This window comes from Brassica napus, chromosome A8, assembly GCF_020379485.1.
Source record: "Brassica napus cultivar Da-Ae chromosome A8, Da-Ae, whole genome shotgun sequence".
In the NCBI taxonomy this organism is placed as follows: domain Eukaryota; kingdom Viridiplantae; phylum Streptophyta; class Magnoliopsida; order Brassicales; family Brassicaceae; genus Brassica; species Brassica napus.
Window position 1 is genome coordinate 16,294,787 of NC_063441.1, and position 19,336 is coordinate 16,314,122.

Sequence of the window (19,336 nt, forward strand, 5' to 3'; positions counted from 1 at the left end):
ATCCAAAATAGTTAAAAATTAACATTGCAAGTTATGTCACTAAAATTTTGCAACATATTTAAAATTTAAATATTTTTTATATAAGCTCTATCTGATATTTTATATGTAATTTCAGTAAATACTATAAAATAGACTAAATAATAAATATATTTCGTTAATATAGTATAATTATTTTATAAATATATAAATTTAAGTAAATATATAAAAAATTAAGTTCCTAGATTTGATGATGGTAAAGTTTTCAGATTTTTCAACTAAACATGCAGAGTTTCTACCAAAATAAAGATATGTTGTATATTAATCCAGTTATATTAAAAGCTAAAATAAAATTTGATCAATGCGAAACATGTTAGAAAATATATATGAGCTTAGTTTAAATATGTAACATTAAAAATAAAAGTAAAATGAAACGAAAGAAACAAAATAGATTAATATATTATAAAATAAATAAAATAAAATTTGCATATTTTTTTAAAAAATCATACAAAAATAAAAGTTTTACATACAAGTTACAACTAAAAATAATCATGCGTTTATCAAAATCTAGTTTTATTTAATCCTATGTCCATCACCTATTCCATGCTTTACAGTTTTGTATCTTCGTTTTTGAATAAAAAAAGGGCCAAACACATGAAATTCTTACAAAAAGAGTTGTATGCAAGAATAGTAGTTGTTCAAGTTAAGTTAGGTTAAAATTCAACCAATCTTCTTATCCCATTGTTAAAAAGAAGGGAAAAGCAAAGATTCTTAAATGAAAAGATTAATATTTGACTGGTTCGATGACGATAGCAAAGATTCTTATGGTTTTCACAGAATGTTTTTGTGGTCAGGGTCCAAGAGAAACATTTTGTGAGGCATAATCTCTCACTACTAAGCCAAATCCCCTCTTAATTAGTATTAGATTGCACTCTAATATTTGTCCTCTCATTGGAGGAATATAATTAAGGCTAAAAGCTGAGCATCATGAAATATATGTATAAATTGTTTTATATTCACTACTAGGACCTGCACGGGTCTGTGTCCTTCTCAACAGATGCTCCACACGAGCCAATATGTAATAGAGATCACTCAGATGACTGCATTCCCAAATTTGTTATAAGAGCCATGAGAACAAGAATGGCAAGAATCCATAGTGAGATGGTGTTTCTCTTTATGACTATGCATGACTTCGACTATATTGAAAAGACATATCACTAGACCAGTAAACGCATAGAGAACCTATCAATCATATAAAAGTTTTTTTTCAATCAAAATAGATGGAAATCAAGAAAGCATCCAACATAATCTAACAATCTCATGTGTTTTAAATAAGCATCGGATACTACAAGCTAATGATGATAAGATCTCTAGATCACATCAAAAGCCTTAAAGAGGTAAGAGAAGGTCTCAATACATGGTTACTGCATGCCAGTTTTTACCATAAGGATCATAGCAAGTAACAAAGGAAGGAAGCCTCTAATTTTTTTTAATTCCAATTGGGCAAGGAATCTCAAGTTCCATTGGATTGTTTCACAATTGTGCACCTCCCCTAAGACTTTATGTGGTTGATAAAACAAATAGTCACTCTTAAAGTATATATTCGTCCAACTGGCTTAACCCCACAACATGCGTTTTTCTTCCTACATATAAGGAGCTTCTCAGTCTCTCAAGTAACCAAATCAACTCCTTTCTTCAACTCATACATACATCTATCTTCCTTCTTTAACCCTACAAAGAAATCAGATTCCCATTTTCAAAACCCCCTTTTTCAATCCTGTACTATCAATATTCATACATATTCTCTGAATGGCTTCCAACTCCATGAGTTCTAACGCGTCTTGGACACGTAAGGAGAACAAACTATTTGAAAGGGCTTTGGCTATATATGACCAGGACACTCCTGACCGTTGGCATAACGTTGCTAGAGCAGTTGGTGGGAAATCAGCTGAAGAAGTAAGGCGACACTACGAGCTACTCATTAGGGATGTCAATGACATCGAGTCAGGGCGTTATCCACAGCCTACTTACCGTTCGAATGGAAACTGAAAGCATTTAAGCTACTCAAAAAGGTACAGATCACAACTATTAGTATGCATAAGTTACCACTCAGCAATATCATATGAAGCATGCATAGGCATGCATCTCTAGTTTCTTTTGTATCTATGTATCTTGTTTCATTTTCTACCGAGATCTGCTTATTCCGACCAACCATGCAAGAAAAAGGAAAAAAAAAATCTTAATAGTACACACAACTGTTCGTTCGTTGCTAACTTCTAACAGTGGGACCAAAAAGCAAATCTAGTAACAGAGAAATACAAAGCTAGTTTTGTCAAGCTCTTGAAATTGATCATTAGGCCATTATCTCCATGCCTCATGAGTCTTTATATTCATAAGAATCCATTTCTTGAACAACCTTTCATCCAACTTTCATTTGTCTTTTAGCAAAGGAAAATTAAAGTCCCACATGATGATAGCATGTTCCATGTCTCTTGTCTTTACTTTTGCAAAAATCTCCATTGCCTAAGTTTTTTTTTTTTTGCTTAAAATTGCCTAAGTTGTGTAACAAGAATATTATTAGGATGCTTCCTTAGTTTTACTATCTACCTCTTTTAGTCTACTTGTAGTTTTCTTATATGGATTTGATATATGTATGCAGGTTCCTCTGAAACCAACATGGTTACAAACCAGAAACAAACAGAGAGCATCTAAACAAATTAAGAGATATCACTGTATTTACTTCTATTTGTGTGATTGTGATATATATACGACTATGTAAGAATCATCTATAAATCAATCAATGTGAGTTTCATATGATCAAACTACTTTGTCGGAACTCTATTCATAATCACACAAATTGTACATAATCCAACCTATAATCTACTTTGCACCCACCTCGTCGTCCTGGGCTCTGGCGCGTAGCTCGATGATAAATTTCATCAAGAGAACATAGTAGGTGGTGGTAAATAGATACAAAATATATTAGAAGGATTAATCTGCTATGGATCGTTTGGTTCTCGTGAGATACACGCGTCTGTATTTGGGTGGACACCTTTTGCATGGCATGTAATTTGAATATCGAATTATAAAGAACAAAAGAACAGGCAAAATCGTACGGTAATCATAATAACCCCAAGGAGAACCCAAAGAATCTGTCACTTATGTCATATTTGAATGTTCGCCAGTTGTTCAAACTTAGTCTTATCAGCGACTCCAACAAATCTGGATATCTTTCCGTTATCGAGCATTTATACTAATATGGAGTATCTCTTCTGGAGAAAGAATAGCGTTCTCGAACCAGAATTAGACAGAAATCCTTATCACTGAATAATCTGGTATATTTGAAATCACGAAATGACAAACTCTTTACGAGGATAGACAATAATCCATTGGAGTTGGCTCGCTATGCATAAAGTGAATGTCAAGCCTTGTTCAATGCAAATGAGATAGTGCCTCCAAATCTACAAGATTACAGTATTAAGAAACTCCAAGTCTTAAGCTTGGATAATATAAGTATATTAGATAGGTCTTGGACATCCACAACACAATTCATCAGGTGTGGTTGGGTTTGGATGGACAGCTTTGAGAATGTTCAATTTATAGGGACACAAAATTACATTCGTCGAAAATATGTCTTGCATTCAAAGTAGAAGCACTGCGATGGGCGATGGAAAATATGCTGCAACACTTGACATGTCAGAGCTTTAGAACGGATTGGAAAGATCTGATCGCTATGATTAAGGAGCCCCATGCTTGGCCTAGCTTTGCAATAGAATGAGAGAAGATAGAGACCCTGAAGATATGCTTTCCAGATTTTAAGATCATTCATATTTCAAAAGCGCAAAATCAAATTTCTGATCATTTAGCTGAACTGTGCGGTCTTTCCATCGAAAACTTTATTTCGTTGATTGTTTTATTCCGGTTTGGTTACCTATATCATCTCAAGTTTGTGTAATATCATAGCTGTTTGCTGTAAAAAAAACCATAATCTGTCCCAAAATGTATAGTGTTACCATATAGCATATGTTCGCAATAAAAAGTTGCTGTACTTTTATAGTAAAATAATGATTGGAGAAAGTAAACTATTCGGGATTAGAGAAAATAATGCTTCCGGAAAATAATTCTTAATTTTTAGCCTATAACCCTATTTTGTTCTCTGATTGATGATATATAATATTAACGTTGAGTTGTAATATGCATTTTAAATTGATGTAATATGCATTTTAAGTTGATGTAATCTGCAGTAAAAAAAGAATATGATAAAGCTATAAATTTATGTGGTGTTTGCAGAAGAAATATGAATTACTATTTATATTAAAATAAATGATTGTAAAAATTATTAATGTTTAAGTTACAGTATTAAAATATAAATAGTAAGCAGTTATTGGAAAATAAATAATAATTAAAATAATCAAACAATTATTATTACTTATTCTATGTATGAATTTTTTAATAAATGAAAAATAAGCTACATAATGTACTATTTTCAAAATAAATATTTATTAATAAGATTATCAACTGTATACTGAATTATGCATTATTAAATACATAATTATATTCTTGAATATATATATATAACATGCAAAAATAAGCCATAAATTTATTTTTTACAGTTTTTAAACAAAACTTTGATTTTGGGGTAAATCAAATCATCTTATTCGTTTTAGATATCTTAAGAATAACTTATAAACGTAAAACATAATTAATTTTTACAGAAAACTGGTATAAAAAATAACAATTACTATCCTTTTAATATAAGCGATATATTGCATTATATCATATTTAAGTTAATTATCTATTTATAATGGTTAGTAGTGTTGTACCATAAAATGACATGATAATTAATAGAATATATAATTATGTTACTTATTTCTACGTCACCACCAACTAGTAACATTATGAAATTTAGTTTTGTTCTCGTTTCTTTTTTTATTTTTTTTATAAGAAAATCATTAAATTCTAACTACCTTAAAACATATGAGACTTACCTTGATGTTGAGCTAACTTTTGAATTAGAACTTTTACAAAAAGAGCAATTCAAAATAGTAATTTAATCATAACATATAATAACTCAAACTTAAAGTAAAAAAAATTAATGCATGATTTGCAATATTTTTAGTACAATCATAAATCAAACAAAATCAACACTAACTTATATATCACCAATCAGCGATGTTCCTAAACTTTTAATGGCTTGAAGCATTTATTTAAATGCGGCGTTATATTTAAGTATTTTGATAATATTTTTACAAATATTTTAGTTAAATATAGAAATGTTTGAAAAAACAATAAAAATACGTAAATCACTAAAATGTTTACTTTTAGTATTGGTTAAAATTATTATTTGTAAATTTCGTAGTTTGGATATGTTAAATATTTTGATTTCAAACTTGAAACACATGAAATATTTACTATATATAAAAGATGTTGACTTTGAAAATTTTGTTTAAGTACATTAATTTTAGTCCATAAAACGGTTTTATATTTGAAACTATATACTGCACGTATAAAATAATTAGTCTGACTTAAAAGATACAAAGAAAAAGAGAAGAATAAAATAAAAGATATTTGGTTGAACAATTATAATATAAAAGTTAATGTAAATATATAAAAAAATGATAACCAAAATAATAAGTTAGCCTCAGAAAATATAATAAGTTACAAAATCTTTATTATGTTCATACCGTGACTATAAGACATCCGATCAGAAGTATATTTACAACTAAAAAGTTAAGTCACTAGAGCAAATCATAGTTTAAATATGTGGCCTCAAATTTCTAGTATTATTATTTTTAAATAAATACATATCTTTCAATTTTTTTTTTCTTCTCTTGATGCTTTTATGCCACTCTGGTTGTATAGCCAGGATTGGAGGAACATCTATATCAAATGGAGATAGTCTTGTGGTTCTATATCAACATAGCGTTGACACTTGACATAAGAAGAATTACTAAAATAAAAAGGAGTTGAAAAATTAACAAAAAGTGAGTAGAAGATAGGTTTAAAACCAAAAGTAAAAGTCAAGATGAGAGGTCCACCTTTTGTCAATTTGATCCGTCTCGAGTATTATTCGTTTGTGCCAAAAATGTAGTAATACACACACATATATATATATATATATATATTTGTAACTTAGTAATACACATATATACATTATATGAAAATGAGGTATACGAAAACAAAAAAAAAAACCAAAAAGAGAGGTATAGGGCTTATTCTGTAATATTTTAGAGTACATGCCTTGTATATTCTACCTAAGTGCGCAAAATTACGACCCATATGAACCATAAGGGAGAATTAGAATTATTCATTTTAGATTTGGGACCAGCCGGTGTTAATACCGATAGCATGGTATAATGCAATATTCCCAACGAGAATCCAACTAACAAGCAATAAAACCTATTCCAAGCACTAAACCACTCGTTTTATGCACCGATAGCTTATAAATATTTCGAAATAAAGTTATAATTCGGTTGGTGACATGTTGAACTAAAGTTATATTATAATAAAAGTTATAATTTGAAGTAATTTGTAGTAAAAGTTATGTGGTAGAAATGTAAATTTATGCAATAAATTTGCTATAAAAATATGAATTACTATATTTTTAAAATTATTGACTGGTAATATTTTTGATGTATATATAATATATGTTATGTTTAAAAGTTTTGAATACAATAATAATTATATTTACTATAAATTAAATAAAATAGATTACAAAAATTAAATATATTATGTGAAATTATTGAATTAAAATTAAGGAAATATACTTTGTGTATATTCTAACAAAAAATACCAATATGAAATAATTTTGGTTTATTTACCATTTGAATTAGCAATTACAACTATATGAACAATTTTGTTTAATTCAAATAGAAATAATAATTTATAAACATTTTTGAGTAATAAGTAAATAGGTATATAATTTTTTAATAAAAAAATATGAATTGAAAAAAAAAAGCTAAACGTGAGACAAACATTAGGTGTATTAAAAAACAAATTGTTAAAAATCCTAAACTGAAGTGGGATAACTAACACAAAATCAAAACTTTTAATACATTAAATTTTGTTTGATGTTGGGCGAAGATTTGAGTTATTAATTTATCTAAAAGGATAACTCAAAACTGTAACTCAAGTATAATACATCATAATTCAAACCTCAACTCAAAAATATATAATCAATTAATGATTGGTAACATTTTGATTTAAAGTCCTAACTCAAACTTAATCAACTATAACACATGTCATCAATCAAAATCTAATGGGAGTAAATTTTGAAAAGTTTTAATCATAGTAAATTTTGGGACGGAATACAAACTAAGGCTCCGATAGGTGACACGTTAACTTAGTGTTGATTTACAATAAAAATTATAATTCGATGTAACTCGCAGTAGAAACTTCAGATTTATTTAATGAATTCGCAGTAAATTACAGATTTTGTAATTATTGATTGGTAACGTTTTTGATGTATAAGTAGTATATATATATATATATATAATACGAATATCAATAATAAAAATTAACAATAAGCTTAACATGTTAACAAAAAAATAACAATGATAATTAAATTTATTATAAAATTGATTAAATTTAAAACATATTAAATTAAGTAAATTAAATTAAACCAATATTAAGGAAATACAGTAATATAATTTTGTTAATATTCTACCAAAATTTACATATATTTTTACATATGAATTAATGTATGTAAAAACCTTAAGTTAGCAAATAGATATAGCAATTAAAATTTTAGAAATAATCTTAGATAGTTTAAATGGAACTAGTAGTTTATAAATGGACTAACTAGTAAATATCTGTATAAAATAAATGTTCACCTGAGACAACTATGAATGCATTAAAAAAATTGTTAAAGTTTAAAAAGTAACCGTATGATAACTGACATAAAACCAAAAAAAAAAACTAATTCAACTTCTAATACATGGCATTTTGTTTGATGTTGAGTTAATATTTTGATTATCAATTTTTTCAAGGGTTAACTCAAAATGTAACGTATATACAATATATTGTAACCCAAACATTAACTAAAAATAATACACGAATGGTAATATTTTTGAGTTATACCCCAAACTTAAATTTAATAAATGGTATTTTATGTCGCCAGTCAAAGCCTAAGTCTATTTTTTTTTAAACCTATTTTTGGTAAAATAAATTTAAATATTTTTGTTATTAGAAGTGTTTATAATGAACGATTAAAAACAACAATAAATATTTTTAGTTTGTGAGATTGACACCGACCATTGGTTCAACCTTCATATTATATTTTCATAACACCGACCATTGGCTCAACCTTCATATTATATATTTTTGGTGTAAAAGTTATAAAAAAATTGATAAAAGATCAATAATTTTTTTGATTAGTTTAAATTATATATAGTACGGAAATTACATTTTTCTTAAAAATGATAAGATATTAAAATATAATTTATAATTTTTTGGGGTTCAGAAGAAAGTTTTTTTGAGCTAAAATTTGGAATTCGAAAGAAAAGTTGAAACTACGAATCATGACTCTGCTCCGAGTCGGGAGACACCACACCAACGTGGCAAGCCCTAACTACAAGTCAACATGTGGAAATACACGACACATTAGGTTCTAGCATAACCGCATCTTCAGTCGCCACGTAAACATGCTATAACCACGTGTCTAATAGTAACCGCCTGTCTAGTGAAAGAAAAGAATAATCTCTCCCTAGTATAAACTTCCATGGAGTTTGGAATCAGAAGCAAACCAGTAGAAAACTAAAACAACAAATCTTGATTACAAAAATGGCAATAATAATGGAGAAGAGATCGTTAATGATGATGGTGTTTATGTTGATGGTGATTCTGGCGTGGCAGAACGAATGCCATGGATGGGAAGCAGCAGAGGATATTGTCAGAAATGAATCAGAGCATTCTAAAAACGCTGCTGGAACCGTCACAAAAATGGCGGCCAAGGCAACTCGTGATGCCAATGACAAAACCGCATCTTGGACTGGTTGGGTTTCTGATAAAATCTCAACGTAAGTCTATTCGATTATACCTTTTTGTTATTCTTGTGTTTATTTGAGTGAGATTATAATCTGCAGTGATTAATCGAAAAAGGTTTATACAGATTTGAAAATACATGTAAAAGCATGCATGATTTTTTCTTTTTTTGGAATTAAGACGGGAATTTATACATTAAATAATTAGATAATGTTATACAATCATATACTATTGATCCAGTGACTCTTTTTCTCTGTTCAGAGGATTGGGAAGCAAGAAAGAGGAAGCAAAATAAGCGGCTGAATCTGCAAAGAACTACGCCTATGACAATGCCGGTTCTGCCTATGACAATGCAGGATACGCCAAGGACTTTGTATCTGATAAGGCCGGCTCTGCTTACGACAGTGCTCAAAATGCAAAGGGTTATGCTTATGAGAAGGCCACTGATGCAAAGGATGTGGTCTATGACAAAGCGGGTCAAGCCAAGGATATGGTCTATGACAAAGCTGGTAGAGCCAAGGACATGGCTTCTGACAAGACTGGATCAGCCTATGACAAGGCAGGTCAAGCCAAAGACCTAGCATACGACAAGGCTAGCCAAGCTAAGGACATGATTTATGATACCGCAGGATCAGCCTACGACAAGGCCGGTCAAGCCAAAGACACAGCATACGACAAGGCTGGCCAAGCTAAAGACATGGTTTATGATACCGCAGGATCAGCCTACGACAAGGCCGGCCAAGCCAAGGACATGGCCTACGACAAAGCAGGATCAGCCTACCACAAGGCCGATCAAGCCAAGGATATGGTCTCGGATAAAACAGGATCAGCCAAGGATATGGTCTACGACAAGGCCGGTCAAGCCAAGGACATGGTCAACAAGAAGGCGGCTCAAGCAGAGGAAAAGGCCGGTCAAGCCAAGGACATGGTCTACGACAAGGCGGCTCAAGCAAAGGAAAAGGCCGGTCAAGCCAAGGACATGGCCTACAACAATGCCGGTCAAGCCAAAGACAAGGCTGGTCAAGCCAAAGATATGGCCTATGACAAGGCTGGTCAAGCCAAAGATATGGCCTTCGACAAGGCTGGCCAAGCCAAGGACACTGTGTATGACAAAGCAGATGATGTGATTAGAATGGCTACGGATAAGAGCGATGAAGCTAAAGAAATAGGTTATGGAACATACAAAAGAGCAAAAGAAGGGTCCAAAAATGCTAAAGACGTTTCATTTGAAAAAGCTCGTGACGTTAGAGAAACTGGGGGGCAAGCGATGGACTATGGTAAAGACAAAGCAACAGACGCGTACGGATTAGGAAATGAAGCTGCCGGGAAATTGGAGGAGGCAATGTATAAAGTTGGGGAAAGGTATGGTGCAGCAAAGGATTCAACGTCGGAGAAGGCAAAAGAAGCTTATGAGAGTGCAAAGGAGAAGGCTTCTGAGGCTACTGGAGAGTATGGTGCATATTTAAGGGACCATAGTGTTGAGCTTTAGAACCAGAGAAATTACACACGTCTAGGGGTTGGATGAGACTTCAGATCTTTCTCGTGAAATCTACATGGAACTGCTTTGTTTTAGTTGAAAATGCATTCTGACGGAAGTTTATATGTACTTATGGATGTGTCACACATTTAAGTTACATATATAACTATGTACGACAACGTCTTTGACCCTAATAAACTTGTAATAACTAAGAAGTTGAAAAGCTATAGAATACTACATTTATATGGATTAATATGTTAGGAGACGTAGGGTTAATAATGTTCATATCTAATCTACTAATAATAGCAATCCCAATTAATTCTAAAGGTTGTGAGTCCACTTATGTTGAAAGGTTGTGTCTTTTGAAAAAGAAGTGTAAAGGGTTGTGTCTTTTCTAAAAGTTCTATGTTGGAAGGTTGTATCTTTTCCAATTAATTTTTAAGGTTGTGAATCCACTTATGTTGAAAGGTTGTGTTTTTTGAAAAAGTAGTGTAAAGGGTTGTGTCTTTTCTAAAAGTTCTATGTTGTAAGGTTGTGTCTTTTCCAATTAATTCCTAAGGTTGTGAACTTCAATTATGTTGAAAGGTTGTGTCTTTTGAAAAATATGTGTAATCCCAATTAATTCCAAAGGTTGTGAGTCCACTTATGTTGAAAGGTTGTGTCTTTTGAAAAAGAAGTGTAAAGGGTTGTGTCTTTTTTAAAAGTTCTATGTTGGAAGGTTGTATCTTTTCCAATTAATTTCTAAGGTTGTGAATCCACTTATGTTGAAAGGTTGTGTCTTTTGAAAAAGTAGTGTAAAGGGTTGTGTCTTTTCTAAAAGTTCTATGTTGTAAGGTTGTGTCTTTTCCAATTAATTTCTAAGGTTGTGAACTTCAATTATGTTGAAAGGTTGTGTCTTTTGAAAAATATGTGTAGAGAGTTGTGTCTTTTCTAAAAGTTATATGTTGTAAGGTTGTGTCCTTCTAAAAATAGTCTAAAAGTTGTGACTATTCACTAGTATCTTTTAAAAAGTGAGAAGTTGTGAGTATTAGAAGAATGCAACTATTCATATTGAAGGGTTGTGACTATTCAAATAGGCTTTAAAAAATCTATAAATAGTCTCGCCCATGCATTTTTCAAATCAAATTTTCACTAATCTACTAATAATAAAATGGTGAAAAAAATAATGTCAAAATTGCAACTTTTCATCTAAATAAGGTGTCTTTACATCTCAAAGTGGGATTGTTTTTCTACTAATAATAGCAATCCCAATTAATTTTAAAGGTTGTGAGTCCACTTATGTTGAAAGGTTGTGTCTTTTGAAAAAGAAGTGTAAAGGGTTGTGTCTTTTCTAAAAGTTCTATGTTGGAAGGTTGTGTCTTTTCCAATTAATTTCTAAGGTTGTGAATCCACTTATGTTGAAAGGTTGTGTCTTTTGAAAAAGTAGTGTAAAGGGTTGTATCTTTTCTAAAAGTTCTATATTGTAAGGTTGTGTCTTTTCCAATTAATTCTTAAGGTTGTGAACTTCAATTATGTTGAAAGGTTGTGTCTTTTGAAAAATATGTGTAGAGAGTTGTGTCTTTTCTAAAAGTTATATGTTGTAAGGTTGTGTCCTTCTAAAAATAGTCTAAAAGTTGTGACTATTCACTAGTATCTTTTAAAAAGTGAGAAGTTGTGAGTATTAGAAGAATGCGACTATTCATATTGAAGGGTTGTGACTATTCAAATAGGCTTTAAAAAAATCTATAAATAGTCTCTCTCATGCATTTTTCAAATCAAATTTTCACTAATCTACTAATAATAAAATGGTGAAAAAATAATGTCAAAGTTGCAAGTTTTCATCTAAACAAGGTGTCTTTTAATCTCAAAGTGAGATTGCTTTAAAAATATTGGTTTTATTTAAGTAATGTGTTAGTTTATATAATAAGTGTTGGTATTTTATAAGAACTCTCCCAAAAATTAAAAAAAATATTATAAATGAGACGGGTTATATTAACGTAAATCAACATATATTTATTACAATATTCAATTTTCTGGATATTCATTTTCAATAAATAAAGCAGGTAGATAAATATACAAAATAACAATTACCAACATATAAATTATAATTGTTTGAAATTATAAACTAATAATTTTAATATTATGTCTTAAATAGGAAAAAAAATTATATATCATGCAAAAAAAATTGCATTTTGTTCAAAAAGTGGTTGAAGATAAATATCATGTGAAAAATGTATGAAAAAACTTAAAAATGATGAAGACATAATTGTATGCAATATGTGTTTTGATAAAAAATTAAAGGGAACATTAAGGTTTATAAAATATATATATATATATATATATATTTGAATACTTTGTAAATCATATTTTAATCATCAAAATTAAATTTAATTATTTATATGATTTAATTTTTTTTATCAGGCATATAAAATTATAAATTATAGATTATAATATATTCTTTATAAAATGAGTTCCCGTGCGATATCGCACGGGCTCTTTGCCTAGTATATATACAATGAAATTGTCTAAAGCACCACCTGTTTCTGAAAATTGCACTGTAAGAATACCGCGTATTTTTTCAACAGTGAACATTCCTCGATGATTTTCGAAAATTGATTTTTACTAGGATCATTAGAAAAATGGCAAGTATGAATTCAGTCTCTCCTTATTAATTTAAGAGACACTTTTCGAGCAGGCCGAGCATTATCTTCGTCGAGTGACTCTGCCTTAATTAAGCACAAACTTTGTTTTAATGAACAGAAACAAGAAATTTGTTGAGTAGTTTGTTGTAGACAAATGGTCTGTCTAGTTGCACCAAGTGACCTCCATTTTTTATACTCTCCATGCTTGTCATTTCACCCAATTTCCTACAATTTGAAATTATTCATGGATATGAATAAAGTTAATTTTGTGTAAGCAAAACCGGGAGAATATTATAAGCAAATAAATATTGATTGATAGAAACTCACGGTTGCAGATCTTTTGCAAATTCAACACTGAAGAATAGATCATTTTCACCCCACAAAAGATGTATTCTCTACAAGTAAAATTAAATATAATAAGAACTGTGTAATTTTTTCATAAGATTTTGATAAATTATATTAATAGTCATAAGCGTATATATCTTTTGTGCTACTAGTCATAAATGGGTCATCATAGATATGGCAACATTCGAAAGTACCAAAAGATAGAAAAAGCTCCTATACCGTATAATTTTAAATTACCTGAGGGAAACTGGGGAGTGTAGTAGTGTCTTTGTTGATGATTAGAGCTTCTAAAAGTTCAGCCATTTCTTTCCTATTTGTGAACATTGTCTGTGTGGATGCAAAAGTTTGTACATTGTGGTTTTTGATATATAAATTACATAATTAACAAGTCTGAGTGGATATATAAAACCATATTATATATAACGGATGCACCTTAAGGTAATCTTTGAGAGGCCAACTTGGGAGCCAAATGCGTTTGTGCAAAGAAACGGAGAGAAGAAACTCAAGTCCTTTAACCGTTTTGGGTAACAAGACATCCGACATTGAACTTAACCCAAACCGGTTCACATTCGAATCGGTCATAATGGGAGGTGCACCGGTCACCACCAAAGCCTTAACCATGTTCCCATACAACTCCGCAATCTTGAAAGCCACAACGCCACCGTAGCTAAATCCGACCGGGACAAACTTATCCACGCCAAGGATACTCATAGCCTTAACCATACACTCGGCTTGAAACTCTGGTGACCGGTCCGGTTTATCGGTGTAAGACCCACCGAAAAATAGTAAGTCCGGTATGTAAACAGAGTAACTCTTTGATAACGAACAAGCTTGAAACGCCCACGTCATCACTCCGTCGCCGGCGAAACCGTGAATGAGTAATACTGCTGGTTTTGCTGGCTTCCCGGCTGAGTTTTCGCAGGAGTTTTTCGGTAACCAGAAGTTAACCTTTGTTCCTGGTTCGGTTTCTACGGTATGTGGAACAAGTCCGGCTGATTTCACGATAATGCACATCGACGATCTTAGTGCAACCGCTAAGTTCACCATTTTTTGCTATAACCTTTTATTTTTTTCTGTTTAAGATGATCAAACATTATTTTTCATGTCTTTATAAAGAGAGATATGTTCTTCTTCTCAATAGACATTTAATGAAAGTTGCAATCACAATCTCATGGCCATGCCTGATAAACAACACACTGCCACAATGGGTAGCTCCATCACCGTTGTGCAGGAGCAATCGATTTGTAAATATTTATGGAACGTTATTATAATCAACGGTATAATTTCAGTGTTTATTGTGCTCATATAGTTGTGGTGACCCATGCTTAAAATTTTCGGTAATCATTTCAGATACATGTATATATGAGAACTTAGATGCTGAGTGAAGTTTTATTGTGTATGATTTATGATATCAGAGCACATGAAGGAAAATATTACAAATTTTAGTTAAGAATAAAAGTTGTCACGTTTACCTTAAGCGTTTCTCCTCCAAAATTTCATGATCAATAACAGAGTCGTGCCTAAGGCATACAAAATGAGGCAATTGCCTTAGGCCCCCTCCAAAACTGTTAAATTTAGAATCCCTTTTTTCCTTAGTATTTAGTTTAATTAGTTATATTAATTACATTTAATTTTATAATTTAGTTAATTATTATATCACATGGTAGTTTGTACATTGAATTAGGACTCTTGAATTTGTAACGGTAATATCATCTATTTATACTATGAATTAAAAATATAAATTTATAAATAGATATATAGTTTTATTTTTCATGGTTGTAAATAAATATAAATATCTACTATATTATAAATATCTTATTTTTATTTTCAATATACATATATTATATTCTATAATTATAAAATTCTAAATTTTTGGTACAAATATAAAAGCTTGTATAATTTTATTTTATTAATAATTTTTGTAAAAAAATTTAAACGTAGATAAAACTATATTATTTGTCTTGGGCCCTCACGGTCTTTCGCACGCCACTGATCAATAAGATGGCCCCATTGATACTCCAACTGCTACGTACCGACGATGCTATCTCATAAAGTCACCCATCTACTCTGCGTACTCTTCTTACATAACCTTTTAACATAGGCATTAAATTGCATGTCAAGTTGTATTTTCTATTAAAACGAATTCATGTAATAATTTTGAGCTTCATAGCAGAGGGGCGGATCCAAAACCTTGAGCACCAGCAACGCACAATCTCTCACATACGCAGTCTCTAGACTAATTTTTATTGATATCTTTATAGCATTAAGTGACATAATTAATTTTCACTTTTGTAAATGTAATTGGGGTAATAGGAAATATGGACTGGTGTAGATATAGTTTCTATAAAAAATTCCAAAGTTTCCTTGCAGAGAAACTATTGCGACATTTTCTATAATCTCTCTCCGATTTTTCTGTTTTAATTTTTTTTTGTCGAGAGACTATCTTTAGAAATCATCTGCTCTTTTACAGCAGGGGTAAACTTATTTCTTAGTAAAAATTAATAATATATTCTTTAGTATATCTTATTATATATTTTTGTAATTTCATGCTTAGATTCTCTCCGTTTATTTAAGTTAATTTTTAATATCTGTTTTCACAAAAATGTTTTCTAATGTGTATTTAAAATTTGTTGGTGTAGTAGGATACACATCCTGAAAAGGTTGATTATAAAGTACAAGTATCATTCGTTCACTTCCCGAGAGAACATTCACAAAGTCATGAAAAGTAAACACAAGTAGCTTCATAATAAATTCAAATTAAACAAACTTACACAAAGACCCAAAAGAAAGCAAAACATTCAAATATATATATATATATGTAAATAAAGTTTTAAAGAATTTGGACAAGGACCAGAACGAGTCAGCTCTGGTGGTAAAGGGGTTGCGGCTGTAACTTCCGCCACCCGGGTTCGATTTGCGCTGGGAGGGACTATTTACATTGCTTGGGTTCCCGGCAAAGAGGTGAAAACACCTTTTTCAATTTCTTTTCTTTTTCTCTCTCCTTTTCTCTCTCCACCTTATCCCTTGAAGACGATAAACTTGAGCTTCGTCTCCTTCGGCACCGACGGCGCGTGGCGGCGCGTACGGTGACTGGAGGCCCCCTCCGTCTAGTTTCTTTCTCTCGTTTTGCTGCTATCCCATCTGTCTCGCTCCCTTCGATATGTGCGTTGTTCTGGGCTAGGGCTTGGCTCCGGAATTTGCTCCGCTGCAGAGGAGTTTTGATCCGGTGGTCTCTCAGCTTTCTCTGGAACAATGGCGAGAAAGTCGAGCGGTGGGTGGAGATTGCAGTCGGCTTTTTGGGGTATGGTTGGAGATCGATTTTCTCTTTCAGATCTCGTCCTGCTTTTTCTGTACGTGAGGAGGAGCGTCGCGGTGTCCTCTCCTGGGTTTCGACGGTTCGCTGCTCTAGCCCAGGCGGTTCTCGGCTACGGAGGGTGTCTCTCGTCGGTTTTTGAACCTGAGTATCCTCCTCCTAGCGTGGTGTGTGCTGGTGGGTTTCTCTACCACGGCGGTGAGTTCGTGAGCTTCAGCACGCAGGCGGGATGGTGTCTGAGCTCGGTGGCCGGCTCGCGTAGGTCATATGGGAGGTTTAAAGAGCGGTCGTCTATGTCCGCTTGAGTGGCCTTTCACTTTGCTTCCTCACCTTTGGCCCTCCTCTTTGCGGTTTCTGTACTGGTGTGCCCTGTTTCAAATCCCGTTCTTGTTGAGGCAAGTGACGGCCCTAGCGTCTCCAATTTCAGTTCGTCGGTTCTCGGCGACGACGAGCGTGTGGTGGTTCTCTGGTCATTGACCGCCACTTCCTAACGCTCGGTCTTCGCTCACATCCCAGCATCACTTGGGTTTGCTTGAGCTCTTTGTGGTGGTGTGCGAGGCAATTGTGTGCAGGTTGGGCTCGGTGTGGGATGTTCGGAGGTTGCAGCCCCTTTTTGCTCGGAACGGCATCATGTATAGGTCGTATTCGGGTCTAATAAAAGCTCGGTTTTGGTTTCTGCGGGTGTGTTAGGCCTCTGCTCTTGTTCTCTGTTCTTGTGGGTTTGTGCTATTAAGCCTCGGCAAGCTGTTCTCGGATGGGCCATTATCTTTAAGAGCGGATCATCGGGGAGGCCAATATTACCGGGTTCCGACTCTCGGTTGAACTTGGCTCATTCTTTTGCGGCAAGCTGTTGTTGTGGACATGGTCGAGCCTCGGGGATAGCGGTTTAGGTAGTTTGTGTCTTTCGTCCCGTTTTAGCTAAATCGAGTTTGTGTTTAGATTTATTTTCCGTTTATCTGTTTCTTGTTAACTTCTGTATTTTCTGTCAAAAACGAAAAAACTTGGTAATAATATCTTTACATTTTTACCAAAAAAAAAAAAAAAAGAATTTGGACAAGGCTAAGACTTTAGTCTTTTATGCTAAATGGTATCCAAGGCTAAAACCTTTTTTAGAGGAAAAATCTATGAAACGATAATATTCATCACATCGTAAAATCGTGGACAAGGCTGGTCCGGTCAGCGACGTTAAGCCTCCAAGACAAGAACGGGTCGGCTGTGGCGTCATGATTAACCTCTCTGGCGTCGTCAACGAAAGAATATTGGTTATTCCCCGGCGAGTAATACGGGACTCTCTGCGTATTATGCTGTTGGTGGTGAATCCAAGGTGACGGTGAAGCATAATGATTGTTGTTGTAATAGTAATTTGCACCTCCATGATGATCGGAAGTCGAAACTCCAGCCGCCGTTGATCCTCCGCCGGAAGTCGAGATCCCGGCTGTGGACGCACGTCTCTCTTCCTTCTTGAATCGGATGCCACACGCATTACATAATGACTGAACAAATCAAAACCATAATTACTTTTTATAACAATAATTTTTCGTTTTAAGTAAAAAATGAGTGTAATATAAAACCTAATTAACTGGACTATAGAGTATTTGGTTTTTCTTTTTTTTGACAACATAGTATTTGGTATTATTATATGACTTATATTGGGTATATATATGTACCTTGGGACCTCTTGGACCGTTTCTCCAAAGAGGAGTAGAAGTGGCATCGCAGTTAGCGCAACGGCGAGGGAGGAGGTAGCTGTTATCTCCGCCGCCGCCACTGCCTTTCTTGGCACCGTGCAAGAAGTCCCAGCCTAATCTGTTTGAGGTGTGAGAAGAGAATCTACGGTCGTCGTCATTGCAGAGACGAGTAGATGGAGTTCCAAGTGAGAGAGTACAGTCAACAGAAGCATAAGGAGTGGAGTGATGGACGACGTCGTTTTCGGATGAGAAGAACATTGAGAAACCCATCGCTAAAGTTAGTATAGTAATATTGGAAACCCTAAAAGCAAATCGTGTGTGTGTGTCTTGTGTTGTGTTTAATGTGTTTGGTAGTTATAAGGAAACGGTGTAGGAGGAGTCAGCTAAAAACAAAGGAGTACACGTTGCTATTGTGAAGTGGAGACAGGAGAGTATTTACTATTTATAGAGCTTTGGGAAAGTCGACAAAAAGAGCAAAGTTTGGTCCGGGTCTTACATATGTAATGTATGACTGAATCCATATTGTTACTTTTTTGGGTTCGATTTACATGTGTTTGCTCCTTTAATTTGTCTAAAAAGATGTTACAATGAATATGTGTTTGGTCATTGATTCAGTTCTAAGAGGCTTTTGTTGAAGTTACTCTATTTCATTTTTATTGGTGGTCCAATAATAACTCGAATAATTTATTGATTATTATAAATTTATTCACAAATATATTAGTTTAGCACCTTAGTTGTTCCACTATTATTTTTCATCATACTTAGCTAAAATGAATTTTTATACTTTTTTTTTTTGAAAAAGGCTTTCTATGATTTTTATACTTTTAATATTTGTATGCTATTACAATGTATTCCTAGGCGATTTTGTTTAGAAAAATATAAACAACATAGTTTTACCAGTGAAATACTTCAGTCTTTTATATCATGTAGCAGA

General features: G+C 32.8%; 4 protein-coding genes across 4 annotated transcripts; 2 read left to right on the forward strand and 2 right to left on the reverse strand.

Moving 5' to 3' along the window:
• The first annotated feature begins 1,504 nt into the window (after window positions 1-1,504).
• LOC125577089 (protein RADIALIS-like 3) lies at window positions 1,505-2,790 on the forward strand. The gene is made up of 2 exons (XM_048737829.1): window positions 1,505-2,048; window positions 2,636-2,790. The coding sequence occupies exon 1, from the start codon at window positions 1,786-1,788 to the stop codon at window positions 2,023-2,025; it is 240 nt and encodes a 79-aa protein (XP_048593786.1). The 5' UTR covers window positions 1,505-1,785; the 3' UTR covers window positions 2,026-2,048; window positions 2,636-2,790.
• A 5,923-nt stretch (window positions 2,791-8,713) lies between these two features.
• Window positions 8,714-10,688, forward strand: LOC106359957 (embryonic protein DC-8). Its single transcript, XM_013799575.3, has 2 exons — window positions 8,714-8,993; window positions 9,220-10,688. The coding sequence occupies exon 2, from the start codon at window positions 9,449-9,451 to the stop codon at window positions 10,445-10,447; it is 999 nt and encodes a 332-aa protein (XP_013655029.2). The 5' UTR covers window positions 8,714-8,993; window positions 9,220-9,448; the 3' UTR covers window positions 10,448-10,688.
• A 2,251-nt stretch (window positions 10,689-12,939) lies between these two features.
• LOC106359955 lies at window positions 12,940-14,904 on the reverse strand. Its single transcript, XM_013799573.3, has 4 exons — window positions 13,834-14,904; window positions 13,639-13,728; window positions 13,384-13,451; window positions 12,940-13,281 (listed from the first exon to the last, which is right to left on the reverse strand). The coding sequence occupies exons 1-4, from the start codon at window positions 14,446-14,448 to the stop codon at window positions 13,164-13,166; spliced, it is 891 nt and encodes a 296-aa protein (XP_013655027.2). The 5' UTR covers window positions 14,449-14,904; the 3' UTR covers window positions 12,940-13,163.
• A 2,856-nt stretch (window positions 14,905-17,760) lies between these two features.
• LOC106359954 (GATA transcription factor 19) lies at window positions 17,761-18,929 on the reverse strand. The gene is made up of 2 exons (XM_013799572.3): window positions 18,382-18,929; window positions 17,761-18,207 (listed from the first exon to the last, which is right to left on the reverse strand). The coding sequence occupies exons 1-2, from the start codon at window positions 18,670-18,672 to the stop codon at window positions 17,857-17,859; spliced, it is 642 nt and encodes a 213-aa protein (XP_013655026.2). The 5' UTR covers window positions 18,673-18,929; the 3' UTR covers window positions 17,761-17,856.
• Window positions 18,930-19,336: the final 407 nt, after the last annotated feature.